This window comes from Opisthocomus hoazin, chromosome 5 (assembly GCF_030867145.1).
Source record: "Opisthocomus hoazin isolate bOpiHoa1 chromosome 5, bOpiHoa1.hap1, whole genome shotgun sequence".
Lineage (NCBI taxonomy): Eukaryota > Metazoa > Chordata > Aves > Opisthocomiformes > Opisthocomidae > Opisthocomus > Opisthocomus hoazin.
In genome coordinates this window covers 86,859,755-86,880,906 of record NC_134418.1, presented here as the reverse complement: position 1 = coordinate 86,880,906, position 21,152 = coordinate 86,859,755, and the positions used below count along the sequence as shown (strand labels likewise).

At 46.3% G+C, this 21,152-nt stretch overlaps 1 protein-coding gene across 5 annotated transcripts in view; it reads left to right on the top strand.

Annotated features, from left to right (window-relative positions):
• The window catches only part of ANKRD17 (ankyrin repeat domain 17), a 68,811-nt gene that overhangs the window by 29,567 nt on the left and 18,092 nt on the right, over positions 1-21,152 (top strand). For 2 of the 5 annotated variants that reach the window (XM_075422050.1, XM_075422048.1), the window contains exons 8-19: positions 5,557-5,794; positions 6,364-6,555; positions 6,940-7,049; positions 7,767-7,854; positions 8,795-8,922; positions 9,401-9,544; positions 10,138-10,240; positions 11,783-12,538; positions 17,293-17,441; positions 18,544-18,655; positions 18,829-18,974; positions 20,955-21,097. In XM_075422050.1, the coding sequence (XP_075278165.1) occupies positions 5,557-5,794; positions 6,364-6,555; positions 6,940-7,049; positions 7,767-7,854; positions 8,795-8,922; positions 9,401-9,544; positions 10,138-10,240; positions 11,783-12,538; positions 17,293-17,441; positions 18,544-18,655; positions 18,829-18,974; positions 20,955-21,097 (2,309 nt within the window). The remainder of the gene's footprint in view (positions 1-5,556; positions 5,795-6,363; positions 6,556-6,939; positions 7,050-7,766; positions 7,855-8,794; positions 8,923-9,400; positions 9,545-10,137; positions 10,241-11,782; positions 12,539-17,292; positions 17,442-18,543; positions 18,656-18,828; positions 18,975-20,954; positions 21,098-21,152) is intronic. The other 3 variants (XM_075422049.1, XM_075422052.1, XM_075422051.1) reach the window with 3 other exon arrangements.

The window sequence follows — 21,152 nt, the reverse complement described above, 5'->3', positions numbered from 1 at the left end:
CAAAACTGAACTTGTTCCTCTTGTGGCTGACAAAGTAGTTGAATTCTTAAGAGACATCAGCTAAAACTTGCATGAATTCTTAAGAGACATCAGCTAAAACTTGCATGAATTCTTAAGAGACATCAGCTAAAAGTTACATGGCGTGTGCGTTAGCAGGAGAGCTGTATTAACCTGTGCTTTGAATGAGTAGGTTTCCGTGTGTCCGGCTGCACTGTGTTTTTTTCTGAAGTGGCAGAAGTCAGGGAGTAAGGCTGAACTCGTTGTCCCAAAGCAGCTTCTGTAGGCTGCATCGCTCCTTGTGCTGTTATGTGTCACTTACTCCTTGCTTTTTGCCCTTCGGATGATCCTGGAGGCCTGGTGTGAAGCTTTTGTAAGCTCAGTTCAGAGAAATTAATGACTTCCAAGAGACAGCCAAAAGTAAACAATAGTATTCTGTTTGAACAGAAACTTCTTTTGCTTTATGTGATTTTGCAGGCTTCTGGCTGAGCAGCTTTCAGTTTCCGACGGGAAAATCCTTTATATACAGGGATCTCCAAATGAAGTAGAGGGGAAGATTCTCAGTGGTTGCTGAAATGCTTTTAACAATTCTAACGCGTGCTGAACGTAGGCAGTGAATATCATCATAACGGAGCTGCTGGAGGCGTTTAACACACCTGTGTGCTGTGTAAGGCGTTGGGGCGAAGTTCTCGTTGGGTGCAGAGGGCTTTGTCCAGGTGTGCGTGTGCAGCGTGTTTTGGCGTGGGTCGCGGAGCCGCGTGCTCCTTGAAAGCACGGGGTCGGCAGCTGTTTGGGAAGCACCTCAGAACTGGAAAGGGAAATGGTCACTTCTTGCTGATCTTGCAGTACTTTCATGTTGCTGCTTTGCCCCTCTGAGGCAATTGTGAAATGACGGCGTAGAATAGACTGCCTTTTTATAAAATTTAGTAAGGGTCTGAGAACAATTCTGATTTTGCTAATAGCTTTTTGCGATCAGAGCACAAATGCACCTGAAGCTTTCCCTTGAAAAGTTTACCTATGAGTACATTTTCATGTGGAATGGTAGAACTGATGCCGGACTTGAGATTCTTCCAGGCTTTCGCAGTGCAGAAAACTTGCTGAATCGGTGTCTGCAGATAAGTTTTCCTGTTTGAAGGGCTCTTAGGCTTCAGCAGCTATGGAAGTCTCCTGCTGCTGCATCTGCTTTAAAGCACATGTCCTGTTTGAAATCTGTTTCCTATGTATTACCTGAGGTACCAGGATCCCATTGCTGTGGCCTTTTCCTCTGGAGATTCCTTCTGATGATGGAGTGAATCTGCCCATTCATTCCCTTTGTTTCTCCTCCAGGAATTGTGTAGGCTTTGGTACCCCTGCTCTGAGAAGCGAGCGCAGTGCCGTGGGTTCATGCACCCTGCCCCGTACCGGGGCTGGCAGGGCGAAAAATCCAGCAGGTGTTGGTTTGTGTCCCCAGAACGGAGAACGCTTTGAACTCTTCCTGCTGGAGGAAGAGTTGGCTGCCAAGAAAGCCAATGGGATCCTGGGGTGCATCAAGAAGAGTGTGGCCAGCAGGACGAGGGAGGTTCTCCTTCCCCTCTACACTGCCCTGGTGAGGCCTCATCTGGAGTACTGTGTCCAGTTCTGGGCTCCCCAGTTCAAGAAAGATGAGGAGCTACTGGAGAGAGTCCAGCGGAGGGCTACGAGGATGATGAGGGGACTGGAACATCTCCCCTACGAGGAGAGGTTGAGGGAACTGGGCTTGTTCAGCCTGGAGAAGAGAAGGCTGAGAGGGGACCTTACAAATGCCTACAAATATCTGCAGGGTGGGTGTCAGGAGGACGGGGCCAGACTCTGTTCAGTGGTGCCCAGCGACAGGACAAGGGGCAATGGGCACAAACTGAAGCAGAGGAAGCTCCAACTGAACATGAGGAAGAACTTCTTCCCTCTGAGGGTGACGGAGCCCTGGCCCAGGCTGCCCAGGGAGGCTGTGGAGTCTCCTTCTCTGGAGATATTCCAGCCCCGCCTGGCCGCGGTGCTGTGCAGCCTGCTCTGGGTGACCCTGCTTGGACAGGGGGTTGGGCTGGGTGACCCACAGAGGTCCCTGCCAACCCCTACTATTCTGTGTTTCTGTGAAAGTAAATAAAACAAAACGGAGCAGAACCGGGCTCCATTTTTAGGCCTCCTCCCGGTTTTCTCTGCGACCCTGAGCTGCTGTAGGCTGTTGTACAGTGCTTGCTGCAGAGGTTGCCGCCGCTGTTCGGGGTGCGTGGCCGCGGCCTGCGTGGGTAGGTCAGTAGCTTGTTTGTGCCTTGTGCTGACGTAGTCCCAATCCTTCGCCTGAACGTGGAACTTAGAAGTGAAACTGAAAACTCTTCTCTTGCGTTGCCTTTTTACCCTCCGCTCTAACTGGGTTTCTCCGCGGTTGAGTTTCTCGTGTCTTTAGCCTTGTGTAGCATCACCTTGTGAGTCAGTAGCTAGAGAGGAGTGCCACAAATCTGTATTTACTCTTCTCTTCCTGAAACAGCTGTAATGGTTCTAAAATCGGCCAGTTATGTCTGTTCAAGGAAGTTAAAGACCTCAGATAGGGGAGTCGTTAACAGAAACCATTATACTTCTGGAGAAGTCGTTAGAAAGGCAGGCATGTAGATAAACGGGGCTCAGCTATTGTTTATCACGCTCTGAAATCTTAATACATCAGCTGTAGAAATACCATGGGCGTTGTCCTTGCAGCGAGTGCCCTGGAAGGTGAGGATAAAATCACCGTGTTTGATGTTGCAGTAGCCTTGTCATCAGGCCAGCTTTTTGGCAGATCAGAAGGTTGCAGAGAAAGGTGTTATTTCATGGAGCCATGGAGCAAGCCTGCTTTTCCTTGCCCCCTTCTTCCCTGCCTTTTCCCTGCACCAGCGAGCTAGCAGAATTCCATTGGACTCGCAGAAATGTCGAGACCCGTTTTTTATTAAGAGTTACTGGGCTATAGAGAAAAATCTGTCGTCCTTATTCCTGCGGGAAGTTGTTCCTGACTGGGCATTGCCACGCTGCTGCTCGGAACTGGTGGGCACTGATGATTCTTCGGTAGCAGAAGAAAGCTGCTTGCTCAGGGATAGTGTTGAACTTGGATGTACGTTGCAGAATTGTCTGCATGTGGCAGAGTATTTATAGACGAGCCAGTGAGACTGTTTAAACCTTGTCCCACACGGCATTTGGGAAGACTTCTGACCGAAAGCTTCTCGCTATCGACAGCGGTGAGGTTGGTGGAACGCAGGTGAGCTGCTGGGCAGTGTGACTGGCTGTGGGAGCAGAGATCAGGTCTGTCTGGTTCGCGCTTCCCCGTGCCGCAGTGAGCGAGTCTGCCACAGCGAGGGCCGGCTGCTGGTTGCCCACGCTGGCTGAGCTTTAAAACACGCCTGGTGCAGGTTGGCCGGGTGACTTTCTGTGATCTGACAGCAGTTGCGAGGCTCTTGCTCGCTGTTGTAGACAGCAAGGTGTGTTAAAGCACGGCTAGAATTCCCGTGCGTGGGGAAGTACCAGCAGCTGCTCTCAGGGCTGCTTGGCCCCCAGAAGAAGCCTTGAAGCACACCTTTATCCTGCCGCTTGCCGTGCCGGCGGTGAGTCGGGCGATCAGCGAGCTGGCTGGCCAGAGCCTGGTGGTTGAGGCACTGTCTCTGCGTGTCCCTGAGGAAAGATTCTTTATGGAGTCTTGGAGTTTTTCCCTAAAATAGTATTGTCGTTTCATGTAAAAGGTGACCGTGTCCTAGTTAATGTCCTAGATATTTTTCAGAGAGGAAATAATGTTTTGCTCCCTGGATATCAGAAGAAGGTATAAAACGCTTTAGAAAATGAAGCATAAAACTGTCAGAAGCGGTTTCGTATTTTGTCTGGAAAAGGGCTTTTTGGGGTGTGGTTTCTAGCTCAGCGAGGATGGCGATGGCTGCGACTTGCTGCCTCTTGTTCGTTCATCTGAGTTCAAGGTGTCCTTGGCTCGCTTAGTGACAGCCACGGGGTGGCCCTGTGCTCCTGGCCAGCTGCTGGGTGCAGCCCTCCTGCGTTCTGTGTGTGGGACCTTGTCCCATGGTGGTTGCTCCAGGTTGGAATGATGGCAGCTTCCTCGTGGAGAGAACCAGCGTGGAGAGTGTGTGCTGTTTTGGGACCGCAGTGACCAAGCTGGTCTCTTCTTCTGTCCGGAAAAAGCAGAACTGAGTGGCTGTTGGAAATGTCACTGTCAGGCCTCCAGCGTAAACATACAGCTGAAAAGCCACTTCAGACAGTTCCTGAATTTATGGCATGCGGAAACCATGATGAAGATCATATGCTCAAGTATTTTCTTTGTTTCTAAAGGAAGACAGCAAGCGTAGGAGCTACGTTTTGGTAAAACGAGTTTGGCAGCGTGATAATGGTGTCTGGAAATCCCTGCCCAGACCCTGCCGACGGAAGGCTGTAGTTCACGGGGCGCCTGTGGTGTGTGAGGAGCCCTGGCAAATGCTCTCGTTTCGGCTTTTCTCTTGGAGGGAGAAAGTAAATCCTGACTCTGCCGTTAAACTGAGCAGTGAAATAGTTTTGCAGGAGCCAAGAGGCAAGCAAGGTCATCGGGCACAGCTGCTTTTTAAGAAAGGAAGGAAGCAAAACTGTTAAAATGCTGTGCTATCTTCTGCCTCCTCCCCAAAAGCTGGGAATCTGTAGCGTCAATACTCCGAGATGCTAACAGTCTGCTGGACTTGAGGATGAACTATATTCCTGACATGCTTTTTTCTGTAACTAAAATATACTGTATTTAACAAATAATGCAATTACATGTTGAATTTAGAACAAAATTCCCTCTCTTTGAAGTGGTGAGCATTGGCATTGGGCAACTTGTTTGCAGTCTCTGGAAAGAACATCAAGACCTGCTTTACATCCAAGAGAAGATGCTTTTTTGACTGAAATTCTCTTAATACTCCTTTATTTATTAGACTGCTTGTGGTGTTAGTAGTAAAGTTGTTGGCAGAATGCAAGACGAAATAGATTTGAATGGTAACTTATTTCTTAGAATTTGTGTTCCTTAAATAATTTCGCACAGAAGGTTCTGCGTCTGCAGTCTTGAACAAAGAGGAGGTACTGGGTGTTAAAGGAGCTCAGTGTTGTTGGTGTGGAGAAAGCAAGCTTCTCAAATGGTGTCGAGCTCACTCGCAACTGCCTGGGTTCTTCTGTGGTTTTATTTTTGGTCCCCCTAACTAAGCTAATCCCGAAGACTTGACCTTGAGTCTGATGTGAAGAAGTTGACCAGCTTGTTACTTGAGCCATTGACGCGACAGTTTGATACGTGGTTCACAGTAGTTCAGTTTTGAATGGAACATCTTCAGTAAAACACGCTCCAGGTTTCTTCAGGTGCCTGTTTAATAGGAGATCTCTAGTCTTTGTGCAAATACTTAGGAAGAATATTTTGGAAAACTGTTAAGCAAGTTTCTTTATGTTTTTGGACTTCCTTGCTCACCCGTTGCGTTCTTTGTCTTCTGAGGGAGTACGAGGTGGTGACCGCTTCAAGCTTTGGAGAAGAGCAGCAATTTTTCCTTTGTGACAGTCTTTAGATCTTGCTTTTTGCATTCCCAGGATGGCCATGTGGAAGTGGCAAGGCTACTTCTGGACAGTGGAGCTCAGGTGAACATGCCTGCGGACTCTTTCGAGTCTCCGTTGACTTTGGCAGCCTGTGGCGGGCATGTCGAACTGGCAGCTTTGTTAATTGAACGTGGAGCTAACTTGGAGGAGGTGAACGATGAAGGATACACACCGCTAATGGAAGCAGCTAGAGAAGGCCATGAGGAGATGGTGGCACTGCTGCTTGGTCAAGGTAACTATGGCGGTGCCATCCGTGGATTGCAGTTCAGTAGGCGTCTGCGTATGTTGGGGGGTGGGAAAAAAGCAAAGTTGCTGTAATTTTTGTTTCTTTCGTCAGCAACTTCTGAACTCACACACATACATTCTTCTTGAGCAGTTGGGTGTTTTGTTTTTGTTTTTTTTTTAGTAAAATATCCTTTGCTCTACTGGTTTCCTTTGTAAGTGGTCATTCTGAGTGGTTCTTCAGAACAGGTTTGCGTTTCTCAGACAGACATCAAATAACGGACAGTTCATGTGGGCAACTTACGATCTGCACGGTGGTGTTGGCCGGTCTTGAGATGGTGTTATTGCTGAAAAGCGGTAGAGAAGCGCTTTGAAGACCTCAGAGGGGTTCCCAGAGTAGTTAAAGTTGAAATCTTTTAGTCTGATACACCGTGATTTTAGAAGAATATTTCTGCAGCTCTGGAAATGAGCTACTTAAGAAGATGATGCACGCCTGGAAATGGCTTTGTCTGCTGTTGCTGGTTTCAGTAACTGGTGTTGTCTGATGTACGTGTGGTTTTGGTCTTTTGTTTTTTGAAGGAGCAAACATCAATGCTCAAACAGAGGAGACGCAAGAAACCGCATTAACTCTGGCTTGCTGTGGAGGGTTTTTGGAGGTTGCCGATTTTCTTATTAAAGCAGGAGCTGACATAGAACTTGGTTGTTCCACACCGTTGATGGAGGCTGCTCAAGAGGGTCATCTGGAGCTCGTTAAATATTTATTAGCTGCAGGTATGGAGTAATTTTGTTAACAGTTTTGTAGAGACTTAATGTAACCTTAAGAGAAAAATAACTTTTTCCATATTCATCACGCTTTCATTAGCAGCTTCTTGAAGTTGACTGCAGAGGTTTGTGGAACCTTAAGTAATTTGCTAGTTGGACCCTAATGTGGCTTTTGAAGGTCAAGCTGATGTAAACTGACTTGGAACTGAACGTAGAATTTATGTTAATTTTTTTCATTCCTCTCAAATGTGATTAAGTTCTCAGTGTCATGGATGTTGGTTTGGATGGGGAAGTTACAAATTTGTTACCTGATCTTGTAAAGATTATGAAGAGACTTGCGTATTTTCTGTAATGAACTTCAGAAAACTGACATGCTCGTTACTGCTGCTTCAGGGGCTAATGTGCATGCCACAACGGCGACAGGTGACACGGCACTGACATACGCCTGTGAGAACGGCCATACTGATGTAGCAGATGTCTTACTCCAGGCAGGCGCAGACCTGGTAAGTCAGTACCTTCTTAAAAAAATGTAATTGGGCAATAAAACGATCTTTGAACCTTTTTCTTTTAACTAAGTGAGAATTGGTGATGCTTTTCTAATGGATTTCAGGCTGTTTAATTACCTGAAAGTGTTCAGGTCAGTTACAGTACTTTGGCCATTGATGTCTGACGTGTTCCCAAGGCATTCAAGGTTGCTTGTATGGAAAAATAGGGGAATTCGTTCCTGTCATGTGCAGTCCTGAATGGTATTCAGCTTTAAATTGTTGACCTGATTAGGACTTAGTATTTATACCTGCAAATTTGTTCTGTTCCTTACACAGCAAACAGTTGATAGTTTTGTTCTGGTCTGATCTGTTCGGTGTACTGAATGGAATTAAGATGGTGGAGGTAAATTGATTTTTACATTTCAGTAGGCTTGTACATCAGTATGTTATCAAAAGGTGAAGGTGAGCAGGACAGAATGCATTTTGTTTAACTAAAATCCCCTCCATGTGCTTGAGTGCTGTTTGTCCAGGAGTCTCAGACCTGTACAAGGGTAGGTAGATGGTTCCATCTGTCTGCAACGTACACGCAGTTCAAATGTTACGTAAATTTTTGTGTCTGTAGTTTGTGAAACACTAATAAGGGATCTTCCATGTCTGGTGTCTTTCCATTCAAAAAAACCCAAAAAGTCTGAGTTGCATGCTTTTGAATTTGAAGCCTGCCTTTATCTGCTCTAGGAGCACGAATCAGAAGGTGGAAGAACTCCGCTCATGAAAGCTGCAAGGGCAGGTCATGTTTGCACTGTTCAGTTCTTGATTAGCAAAGGTAAGTGGGAGGAGGTTTTGGTTTTCCTGCTGTTAGAAGTTAAGAACATGTCAGTGCCGACGTAACTTCCTTGGATTTGTTTCAAATAGTTTAACTCAAGTAGGTCATTAATTCTCCAACTGGACATGTAGTGATCACCCCTGGGTTCTGGTGAGAGTAGTGGGAACTGCAGCTACTTCTGAAAATAGTTGTATTCCAGTCTCTAACTCCTAGTAAAAGCAGCCACAGCAGTGGTGGTTACTGGGTGTCTCCATGCTGCTGGGGCAGCTTTTGGGCACTGTCTTTCCAGAAGTTTAACTTCAGGTGCCTGTTTGTTTCCAGTGTTTGGCTATAACTTGCTTGATGTTGTCAGAACTGTCAGCTCCAGCCTTACATCGCTGTTGCATGCATCGAGTTGATGCAGAGCTCGGAATTGCTCTTTTCTCTCTCTTGAGCTGTCACCGATGGATTTTTCTTGTACCTTGCTTGTATGGAGCAGGACTGGCCTAAAGCTTCTGGTGTGGGGTATTTTTTTCCTGTGTCGATTGTAGAGGAAAGAAGCAGAGCTGCAATTAATCATCTGCTTGCTGGTGCTAAGATGCATGGATCCATGCGCTGGAGCTTAGTGTTTGGGAGTTTGGGGTGGTGTTTTTTTTTCCTAAAGAGGCATAGCTGGGACACCATTTCTAGCAAATTTAAAAGCAGTAGGTTCACTTGCTGTCTGATGTTCCATACTTACAATGTAGTTATTTGAACAGTGGGTTTTGTGACACGTAACATGTTCAATGGTCTTCTGAGGAGAGTAGTAATTGACTGTTTGATTTAACTTACCGGTTGTAAGACCACAGCCATGGAGAACTACATCTTCATATTTAAGACAAAAATTCACTTCCTGGCATTTCTAGTGGAGGAGAACTGGGTGAAGTCTTTTTAAATAACCTTTCCCCCTCTGTTTTTGAAGGAGCAAATGTGAATAGGACCACAGCTAACAACGATCATACAGTGTTGTCACTGGCCTGTGCTGGAGGTCACTTGGCTGTTGTGGAGTTACTGCTAGCTCATGGTGCTGATCCTACGCACAGATTGAAGGTTGGTCGCTCAGCTACCTTGAGTTTCCTCTGAGGTAGTCTTTCGTTAATCTTAAAAGTAACAATACCCAACCAAATTTCCTCCATTTGTATTCTCTGCAACTGACCCAGCACGTCATGATTTCGATGGAAGTAAGATGCAGGAGCCGGTATTCCCACAAGCAGGCACGATGCTCATGGACATAGTTACAGAAGTTGGAGTTAGGAGGAGTGCAGGTCTATTGACTACCACACGTGTAAAGGTTGCACTCCAGTTGTAAGGTCATAATTGTGGAAGAGGAAGGGAAATTTTAAAAAGTACTGAGTTTTTCTGGAAATACTTAATCGAGTCCTTAAGTTTAGATGTGGATGTACTGCAGATGGAATGACTACTTACTAAAGCAGTCGTAATAGCTACTGTGTCGTGTCTCCCAACGTGCTTCAGTGTTGTCGTGTTTTGATGATGCCGGTTTGTAATACCATGATCTTTCCCCCTGCAGGATGGATCAACTATGTTAATCGAGGCAGCAAAAGGCGGTCATACCAGTGTGGTTTGCTACCTCCTAGATTACCCAAACAACTTGCTTTCTGCTCCTCCACCTGAGGCTACTCAGCTGACCCCACCATCCCATGATTTAAATAGGGTAAGGTTTAAGGGCTGGTTGTCTCTGGGCTTGTGGGGCTTTTTTGCATTTCTTCTTGCAGCTTCCTCAGGAGTTTAAAGATGAGAGGAGAGTCAGTCGTGTCATTTCATGAGCTGCTGAACTGTAGGTGAACACAGTGAAAATCACTTTAAGCTGTTGCGAACATGGTGAAGACTCTTTGAGCATCACTGTGCAGTGCTTTCATCGTTCTTCTTATTGCTCTGTAAATATTATTGGAAAAAATTATGGGGGGGGGGGAGCCCAGCAAGTGAAAAGGTCTGCTTTAATGGGGCTCTTCAGAGTTACGTTTGTAGTGCCTTGTGGCTGGCGTTTGCTTTGCCGTAGCAGAGCACTGTACCATGCTGAGAGGAGTATTGTTTGGCAAGTAATTTCTTAGGTTAAAAATACAAAGTATATAGAAGGCAGAAGGTCTCAAAATTGTTAACTACTAAACTCAGCATATAAAAAAAACGTATTAAATGTTATTAGTCACCATTGAAGTCTGCTTTTTTAACAGGTTTTGTTTACCTTCTATTGAATTATAATTAGATTAGAGTACGAGAAAAGTAATCTGTTAGTATCCAACGTTTTAGGCTCCTCGTGTACCAGTGCAGGCGCTGCCCATGGTCGTCCCACCCCAGGAGCCTGACAAACCCCCTGCTAATGTCGCCACAACCCTTCCCATCAGAAATAAAGGTCAGTCTTAGTTCTGGAGCTTATTTTCTAAATATCCTTCCTAGGCAGAAGATAGAGGGTGGCACTTTTAGCAGAGTAGTTCCTGTGAAGAAGAGTGGTTATGGATTCAGTCGAGGAAACGGCAATTTTTATTTTTTTTTTTTAAGAATTTGCTTATCTGCCAAATAAGAAGTATCAGTCATCTAACCCTGTAATCATAAAGTGTCAAGAAATCTGCCTAAGTAAATGCGTTAAAATATATATATTAGTCTGACGTACTGGACTAATGCAAAATGTCACCCAGAAGCCTATGTAAATTTGATAATGGAAGTTACAAAAACAATGATAATCTCCCTATCGCAGTTGATAACTTGTGTTTACTTAGGCTAGTAGTCTTGGAGTGGGTTTGACTAATTTGATTGAAGGCGGAATTTCTTGTGCTATAAAAGATTTAGTCTGATGTGGCTCAGGTCCTCCTAGGACTAAATTTGCATCTATTTTGATATCGCCATTTTGACACTTCACACTTTCTGTACTTAAGAATTCTCTTCCAAAACAATTTTTCTCAAGGATCAGCACTAGTGCAAATACAGGCGTGCATGTCATAAAATTAACGCTGTGTGTACACTTGTATTGTTCTGGAAATACAGCGAGGATGACTGGAAGAAACTGGGCACCTCCACTGACTCAGATCCTGAGTTTTGATTTGCCTTTCGCCCTTCAAAATTAACCGATTGTTCCTCTCCAACCGGTACGGCAGACCATGTCAGCTGTGTTGCTGTGGACTTCTTCATAAAAGATCAATTGGATTAGTCCATCGCTCGTTCTTACAGGAAGGCTGAAAGATTTGCCTTGCCTGGGCAGAGAGCTGAGTTTTGACACAGGCAAAATCATGTCTGCTATGGACAAAACGTAGTGGCTAAACATACCCTGTTAGACAATGTTAGATCTAAACGACTGCCCTGGGTTCTGGCGCTGTTTGTCAGCTGAGCAAAGCTGGATACCTGTAGTGAAAGGATTCAGGAGTCCTAGAGAGTGTAGCGCTTCCTAAAACGTACCGAGTTACTCACAAAACTGGTGGCCGTGAACAAGCCACCACTCCCTGGAGATGTTTTTGCATCGCCTTTGCTGTGCTTTCAGGGCTGTAACCATATGTTTGTGTCTTAGCACGATACCAGGCGCAGAACACCGAGTAAAGAGACAGCATATCCTTTTTGTTTCCAGTGGTCTCCTAAGCACCACTTGAGAGCAGCGGCTCTTGAGACCATCGCTTCATTTGGCAAAAGCCTAACGATTGTTGGAGTAAATCTGTCAACGTAGCACAGGGTTATTTGGCATGTATGCGCAGCAATCCGTACAGTTAAATTGCAATCTGATGGCTGTATTAAAATTGCTAGCCAAAGAGGTGGTTTTCTGTGAGGGCCTGACAGTACGCGCTGCCCTGCCGTGGGTGCCGTGTCTTGGGGCGTAAGCGGCCGCTTAGCATCCCGACAGTAGCTCTATAGTGAGGATGCCGTTCGTGTGCACTTCCATTGGTTCTGAGGGGGTTTCTTTTTCACACAGCTGCTTCTAAACAAAAGTCCAGCAGTCATTTGCCAGCAAACAACCAGGATGTGCAGGGTTACATCACCAATCAGTCTCCAGAGAGCATTGTAGAAGAGGCTCAGGGCAAGTTGACAGAGCTGGAGCAGAGGATAAAAGAAGCCATAGAGAAGAATGCTCAGCTGCAGTCCCTGGAATTGGCACACGCTGACCAGCTCACCAAAGAGAAGATTGAGGAGCTGAACAAAACGAGAGAGGAACAAATTCAGAAGAAGCAAAAGATTTTGGAGGAACTGCAGAAAGTGGAGCGAGAGTTACAGCTGAAAACTCAGCAGCAGCTAAAAAAGCAATATCTAGAGGTAAAAGCGCAAAGAATTCAGCTCCAGCAGCAGCAGCAGCAACAGTCTTGCCAGCACCTGGGACTACTGACTCCTGTTGGGGTAGGAGAACAACTCTCAGAGGGAGACTATGCACGATTACAGCAAGTGGACCCCATCTTGCTTAAAGATGATCCTCAGCAAGCTGCTGCGCAGACGGGTTTTGCACCAATTCAGCCTCTGGCGATGCCACAAGCTTTGCCTCTGGCAGCAGGTTCCTTACCTCCGGGGTCCATCGCAAATCTTACAGAACTGCAAGGTGTTATAGTTGGACAGCCAGTGCTGGGCCAAGCACAACTAGCAGGGCTGGGGCAAGGAATACTGACAGAAACACAGCAAGGGTTAATGGTAGCCAGCCCTGCTCAGACGCTCAATGACACGCTGGATGACATCATGGCAGGTGGGTTTATATTGTTATGAGCAGGTATAATATTTGCTTGACCAGTTGAGGGTATGTCCACTTCTCTGTGTGTGTGTGTGTGTGTTTGTGTATTCCCGCTAGCTCCACAGCAAGAACCGCTAGCCGACTCGTCCCTGTCTTTAGGAGTTCAGAAAACGAGTTTTAACTTTTCAATTTGCAGGGTTGCCTTGCCTTTTGTTGAGCTAACTGGCGCTTGTTTGTCAGGTTGGTATGTCGGCAGTGGCATTTGTAACTCCTTCATAGTCGGGGGGGTGGGATGTGCTAGGGTCCAGCAGTTCTCTTTGGGCCTGTTGGTAGCTCAGGAGCAACATGTTGACAGTGCTGGTTAGTACTTTGGCCTAGCTGATGGAGAACTGGCTTGGAGCGCTCAGAACAGGCTTGGAGCAGCTACATCAAGCCTAGAATGTGTAAGGAACCTGTAGGCTTGGCTTTTGAGCGAGAGCTGCTCTGGTTGGCCTTGAATAGGCTGCCTGTTGGAAGCTTTTACTTACAGGAGATGGTAATCCTGTGGCTTTTGAAAATACCTGTTCATAAGAATGGCTGCTCTGCCAGTGAAAACCAAATTTAGCCTGACCAAATTCTTCTTAATCGCTTTGGGGAATTCTTTACCCAGTGACATCAGTGCTTTAAGGCCTTAAGCAGGAAAATGAAAGAATGAAACGGGCTGTAAATACTGTAGGAACTGTGAGTTGTTAGTGTTGCTTTCCTTTACACCTGCTCCAGTTGCACTTAATCCCCTTTCCATGTTCAAGCAGTTGCTGAAATACTCATTTTGACTACTTGCCTGAATACAGACTAACTGTTAGGAAATAGTATTAAAAAAGTCATGTCACACAATAATTAAAATTTGCTGGGGTGCTCTTGATCAAGCTGGTATTTAAAAGTGCTGTCTATTTTGACAAGTCTGCTCTGTAAAACATGTTAGGCTGAGGGCTGTGTGCCGGGGGAAGGGCAGCTCTCCGAGAGCGTGTTATCCGGAGGTGCAGAGCTGTGGAGCTGCTCCTGCGTGTACTGCGAGAGTTACTGGGGTACAGTAATGGTGCAGAGTGAACAGAGGATACGATAATGGCTACAAATACCAGGTGGTGATTGTGTAAAATACTTGGAACAACACTTGTCAGATTAGCCACCTAATAAGTAACCCGATGTTCAGATTACTGAAACTTGTGGGAGCTGCAGAGATTCTTTTCTGAAAATCTGGTGTTAGAACTGAAGCGTAGACACGCAGATTGAAAGCTGGCAGTGGATAAAATCCAAACTGGATGCATGAAAAAGTAGGTAACGCGATGTCCATCATGCAGTGACAGTGAGGATTCCTCTCGCGTGGAGCCCCTGGGGTACATCACGATACCAGCCACTCAGTTCGGGAGGTGGGATGGTTACACTCTTGGTTACTGAGGGAGCATCTCTGCAGTGCACTGCAATTGTGTGTAAATGTACCTTGAACTTTGAGTTAGGACACTTGTTGTGTGTTTAGCTGCATGTAACATCTTGAGCATCTACCATTTTGGGTGATCTGCCACATACCCAAATGCTCACGTGTGCCTTTTTGGAAAGGTCAGGAATTTCCAGCGTGCATTGGAGTGAATGTTTTTGTACTGCTTAGTCCCAGTTCTTGGTATGTGCGTGCACACATGCAGTGGGGAATGAGGTCTGAACTGGTAAAATCATGGAATGGTTTGGGTTGGAAGGGACCTTTACAGGTCTAGCCCAACGCCCCTGCAGTGAGCAGCGGCATCTTCAACCGGGTCAGGTTTCTGAGCCCTGTCTAGCCTGGCCTTGAGTGTTTCCAGGAATGGGGCATCGACCACCTCTGGGCAACCTGGGCCAGGGTTTCACCACCGTCGCTGTAAAAAATTCCTTCCTTCTATCTAGTCGAAATCTCCCCACTTTGAGTTTAAAGCCATTACCACTTGTCCTGTCACTCCCTGCCCTTGTCCCAGCCCCTCTCCAGCTCTCTCGCAGCCCCTCCAGGCACTGGCAGCTGCTCTAAGGTCTCCCCGCAGCCTTCTCCTCCCCAGGCTGAGCAGCCCCAGCTCTCCCAGCCTTCCCTCCCAGCAGAGGGGTTCCAGCCCTCGCATCATTGCTGGGGCCTCCTCTGGCCCCGCTCCCACAGCTCCAGCTCTGTCCTGCGCTGGGGGCCCCAGAGCTGGACACAGGACTCCCGGGGGCTCTCAGCACATTTAGATCTGGCGATGGAGCTGGTTGGTTCCTCTGTTCGCTGCTTGTGGCTGCTGTGAAACCCTTTGGGCTTACTTAGAACTCGTAGTAGATTTTTTTTGGACACTGTAGAGATTCTGTTCGTTGCTCTTGGCATGTTCATATACAGATTTGAACTCTGCACAGGTGATGTCAAAACAAATACAATCCAAGTCGTTACCCATAAAAATTAGTGTCTTGTCTCAGTGAAATGTGCTGTAGGGATATGAACGATATTTGTCTGTGAATCATTGCTGAAGCACACTTGAAATATATTTAATGTGAGACGTGTAGGTCAACGTGCCTGTTCTCCACTAGCACGCGTAGACCAGTTGTACGTGGGTTGTACCGTAAAGTTTTCCTTCCGTGGGGAAGGAGAGGTGCTGGCTGTGAAACATGTCTCTGGGTGGTGGTTGGCTTTTCCCTCCCGCTCACCGCAGCACCGTTGGTCTGAAAACCAGACTTCACCTGAAGGGAGAGCGTCCTGCCTGCCCGGGGCTCGGGGGGGTTTGCTGAAGCCTCAGAACGTCGGTGGTGCCTCCTGTCACACCGGAGATGCTGCCCAGCCCCCGTGCTGGGGCCACAGCAGCGGTGCTTGGCAGGAGTTGAAGCACGTGTGCGATGGCAGCAGGGTGAACCCTGTTCGTGTGTGGAGTGTTTGATGATCGTGCTGTTCCTTCATCCGAGTTAAGCAGGTTTGCTTAGCTTCCACTCCATGTTACCATCTTCACCAGGTTCTTTTGGACTAGATGTGAGAGTCAAGAATTGTGATCCTCTTACAATTCCATTCCTTGTTTATGCTGCTTGAACTTAGTGAAAGAAGGTAATTATGCCAGTTTTTGAAAATTGCCTGTTAGGACAGTATGGGTGAAGAGGGGAGCAGGAGGAGAGACCCTTAACTTCTCATCCTTCTATATGAAACCAATCTGAAGTTGTGTTTTTAGGTCATAGCTCGAATTCACAGTCAGCGTAAGGAATGAGAGGAGTTTAAATTGGATGCTCCCTGGAGTGGTATTTCGTGCTGGACTTTGGTTAGTTCTCCTCTGCGGAGAGCTCCCTCCGGCCGTAGCTTTTGACCTGATGTCAGAATGTTTGGCTTGGCTGCGGTGTGTGTCGTTCAACCTGTAGCTAGTGTGATTTGTCTTCTAAGGTGAGTAGCTTTCCCAAGGCACTCTATCATCAGGGTCAAAGGAGTTTGAATCTTGATTGAAATATAAGGCTTATGATACTTTTTATGTTAGAAGTTGGGGGGTTCTTTATTTCTCAGTGACATTTATTACCTTATTTGCTGGGATCTGGTGTGGGAAGTCCAGAAATAAAGTAAGTAGTGGATGAAAAACCTAGCTGCCTTGCAGAGGAGGGAGTACACAAATTGGCGTGTTAGGATACAGGTATTGTGGTATCTGTTGAAAAACTTAGGCTTCAAATTAAATATAGAAGCTAATTATCAGTGGCTGGCGGTTAGGGACGTGGCTGATTATTGAACCCGTTTGAAAAAATGAATAGGACTTGAGGAGCTGGGGACAGAGGGGCATTGTTTTGACGTTCCATGAGGTTACTCAGTGGTGTGTATTAGATGAACACTGACAATATGTGGAAACTGCGTTGCTTTGGTGTTGCAGTTCAAGGTGCTTTTGTCAGCTTGGCAGGAGACGTGCACAGTGCTTTGCTTTCTCCTTTGCTGCTCACACCTCGTGAAGACCTGTGGAAATTCTGGAGAAAAGGCAGGGAGAAAACAACGGAGTTCTTGCAAGGAAAAAACCAAGAAGTAGGAAAATGGGAGATTTTTCCCAGAGGCGGTTTGAGATTTGTTTGCTCTGTGCCTTTAAACATGCTGTGTACGAAATGAATTTCAGGCAGGTGGGGCAGTGGGTGCTCTGTTGTGTCCTGTCGATACGCTGTCATCAGCTGTACGTGGTATTACCTTTTGCTTGTCCTAACAACCTTGACCCAAGTTCCTGCAAAATGGCTGTAAAGAAGCTTCTGCTCCTCTGATTTCGACAAGTTCTGCTATGTGAGCATCCTGACACTGGCTCTGCTGCTTTCTTGTTATGTTTATGGGGGCTGGGGGGTGGGGGCTGAAGATTGGACAGACTTTTACATGATAATCTTTAAACTGTTTTAAGAAAAATTGCGTAGAAACCCGTTGGTTGGACTTGTTCTGCAGCCCTGCTTCTAAAGGTATGGAACTCCTGGTCCAAATCATGGCTCGTTTGTTATAGGAAAGATCTTTGGTTTTAAAAAAAAATAATAATTTTTTTTTCTTTGTGGTGGGCTCGTAGAAAACATGCCAGTCTGCTACATACCTATTTCTTTCATCTAATACAACTGACCTTTTTCGTAGTTGATAAATCTAGAGTTAAAGGTTCAAGGATTGGGTTAAATGTGGAGAAATTACATATTTGTGGAAAGTAAAGTTTTTAGGGAGTTCTGTCTGTCGGTGGGAGCTCTGTCCCACTGTCCATTTACTGTCACGTTGAACACTGGAAGCGAAGTGTTTTGCTTTTGCTAAGTGTCGTCGTTCTGTTCAACAGCAGTGAGCGGAAGAGCATCTGCAATGTCAAACACTCCTACCCACAGCATTGCAACTTCTGTCTCGCAACCTCAGACGCCGACTCCGAGTCCCATCATTTCTCCTTCAGCCATGCTCCCGATCTACCCTGCGATCGATATCGACGCACAGGTAAGCCCGCGCTTGCCATCGCGCCGCGGGTGCCTGGAGCTCCCTTGCTTCTGCCTCCTGAATAACGCAGTGATGGCAAACAGCACTGGTGGGGGAGGAACTGGGTTCCGGGGACTGGGTTTGCTGCTTTTAGAAAGCCTGTGGAGCTCCCCGGGGAGTTGCAACCCACTTTCCTCTGTGCTCTTGCTGAACCAAAGAGGCGGCCTTTGAGTGACTAAAGACTTGTGTTTCTCATTTCTTTGTCGTCGGAGTGATTATGAGAAGCAGTGAAACTGTCTTCTGATAGAAATTAAATATTTTTCTGGCCTGATATCCTAAGACAAAAATAAGCCTTAAAATGTTGCACAGTGTTTTTTCTCGTTGTGCTTGCAGTTGTTGGTCGGTGATCACCCAGTGTGACAGAAGTATGAGAGTATTGAAACTAGTAATTCCTGTAAATTTTTTAACAAGAGGAAATAATTCAGGCTCTCATTTCCACTAAAGAAAAGGCATTTCTGTATGGCTAGTGATTTTAAAAAGGGCTACTCTACGTTGACTTGCAGCTAGCTAGCCATCAAAAAAAAAAGCATGCCCATACTAACTGGCATACGTACATACATAGTTCTAGATTATACGTAACATGGCTAAGATGGGGGCAGCGTGGAGAGGAGGAAAGGCAAGAGATAATTGTGGAGAAAGGAGGGAAACCTGTGAAAAACCAGTCTGGGCTACTTGAGCTGCTTGTAGCACTTGGTTTCTGCAGTGACCATGTCTGGGAGCTCTTCCCATACCCTGAGGGGCCTTGCTGTTGGCTGGTAGACACCAGTGCAGGTCAGCGTCAGGAGAAGTTGGTAGCTGATTCCTACTGTTCTTGAGGAATCTCAGTTCTTGTCAGGAGTTGTCTGGAACCTCTCAACAGAGCTGCCTTGAGAAGCAGAGTCCTGTTACCAACATGAACCCAAAAGCTGATGGTGAGGTAATCAGTAGACACGTCTTAAGCTTGTAAAAGCTTTATATTTTGCCACAGATACAGTTGTACTTGAGCTAATCTGCAGTGTAACAGGGTGGTACTTGTAAAAGGAAATGCTTACCTTCTTGTGTATGTGATGTCTGTTTCTTCCAGACTGAGAGTAACCATGACACAGCGTTGACACTTGCTTGTGCTGGTGGCCACGAAGAACTAGTGCAAACACTGCTGGAGAGAGGAGCGAATATTGAACACAGGGACAAGAAAGGTAGGTGGCTCACTGCAGTACAGACCCTCTCTGGGTTCCGGTGTGTCACGCTAAATAAATACGCAGTAAGCGTAGTCTTTGTGGGGAAGCTTCTAGGCTTGCTTTTCTGGTGGTTGAAGTTAGGTCACTTAAGCTACAAATGTGGACTCTTCAAAGATCCTTTTTCATTGCAGGGTTTACTCCACTTATTTTGGCTGCTACAGCCGGCCACGTGGGTGTTGTTGAGATCTTGCTGGATAATGGAGCTGACATTGAGGCCCAATCTGAGAGAACCAAGGACACTCCCTTGTCTTTGGCTTGTTCAGGAGGGAGACAAGAGGTGAAGTAAAACTTAAGTCTTGGAAAATGGTGTGTAGGTTACGTGTTGTGTCAGTATATTAGAGCAATCTTCCAGATGAGCTACAATAACTGAATTCACCCTTCTGTTTCAGGATGGTGCTTTTAAAAAGGATGCAAAGAACTTCACACTTTCCAGGTTGCATATTGCAGCACGTCTGATACAAATTGCTTTTTCTGTTTTTATGAGCTGGACCAGTGCTGTGCAGACGACCTCACGACTGTAATCATTAGTCGCTCATTATGGGGCTGTTACCAGTGTAATTGCATGTAGATATGAAAGTGAATGTGATGAGTGTTCTTGTTGGGAAGCTGGAGTGCGACATGAATCAGCTCCCTGCGTGAGCCAGGAGGGTTTGCTAATGGGCTCTGTATAGGCCGTAGGATATTGGAGTGCTGCAGATGACTTGGTGTCTCTGATTAAAAATGCAAAAACCAGATTGGTCAAAAGTAAATGTAGGGGAAGGTGTTTTTCTAATATTACATGAAATACTGCATTCGGTGACTTAATTATGAAATCTGTGTTTTGATTTTTTTTCCAAATAGTTGTTACAAATGTGAAGTATATAATTCTATGATGCTTCTACTATATGGATTGCAAAAGCCACGGTGGAAGCTGTATAGTCTGGTGCAGGATCACCTTCCTCTGTGGCCATCTGGAAATTAATGAGGTTGGAGACGCCTCTCCCACTGCCCCGGGCTGTCTTAACAGCGATACCGTGGCATTTAAAAGACAACAGATTCCCCAGACAAAATCTTCCTGCAAACTGGTGGCTCTTCTGGCCCGGTTTGAGTGCCGTCCGGAAGCTGGCAGGCGCTGGGGGCTGGCTGCGCTGCTGGCTCTCCGGCGAAGGGCAAGGCCTGCTCTGCAGCACGTCTCTCAGTGCCCTGCCTGCAGCAAAGGTGGTTTAGGCTTCGCTTTTTTAAGAGATTTGCTTGATCTGTGTTTCTCAAACAGTATTTCTTGGAGGAATGCATCACGTGTTCTTACCTGTTTTTGGGGAAGGAAGATGGGCTTTGGGCAGTAGGGGTGCTGTCGGGATGCCCTCCCTCCCCCCCAGCTTTTGGATTTGGCATTAAGTTTGTCCTGTGATTTCAAGGGAAAATATTCTGACTGAAGAACCCTTGGCTTCAGTTGCGCAGGTCAAATCCACACAGGTTTCATGCTGAAAAGCTGGAAGTGGAGATGGAGATGAGAGAGTGGGTTTTCACCTCAGCGTTCAGTTTGATTTTACCTTGCTAGACAGTTTAATTTCTGGCAAGTCTTCTGCAGAAACTTCATGACGGAACGTAAGCCTCGTAGAATATGGGAAGCTGTGGATTGTTCAGGTTGTAAATGAATTGTAAGGAAGGAATAATGTAAGAAATACTTGTCTTGTTTTTGTTAATGTACAGAGAAAACCAGCAAGGGATGCAAATGTTGGTTTTTCCAGTGGGTCTTGCAGGAGATCTCTGTCTACAGTCTGCGCGCCGTTGGCCGTAGCGGTGTGAACAGAGAGCAGCAGACACAGCGTGCAGCTGCTCGCTTGCGCGCTCCGCAGCTTCACCTGGAGGAGGAGTGTTTGATGTGATCGTGAACTGAGCGTTAAAATGGGAGAGGACGAAAAGCAAGAGTACTTTTTTGATGCCATATTCAAACTGAATCTCTGGTTTTGGCCGTTTTTAAAGACGGCTGAAATAATCATGAAAAGATCTCCCTTGTCTCTCACGATGTTACACAGCGTGGTATGGGTGGTGTAAGCATGCAGGATCGATGTTGTAAAGGAAGTTGTGCAGTGGCTGTGGGAGCGCTGGGGCAGCCTCATCTGTTCACGGAGGTGAGCAGTGTAGGGAAGCAACGGAGTCAAATCGCTTTCTTACTGTTGGAAGATGTCAACTGTATCTTTAGGCTTCAAAAACGTTTCGCCTGGATAGATTCGCAAGTTCGGGAGAAAACCAGATGTTATTTCTTAAAACACTGCAGGTGGTGGAGCTGCTGCTAGCTCGAGGGGCAAACAAAGAGCACAGGAATGTTTCTGATTACACACCTTTAAGCCTCGCCGCTTCTGGTGGCTACGTGAACATTATCAAGATTCTGCTAAATGCTGGGGCAGAAATAAATTCCAGGCAAGTTCCCTTTTCACCCCTTCTCTCATGGTTTTTATGGTGTTCGGAGTTTTTG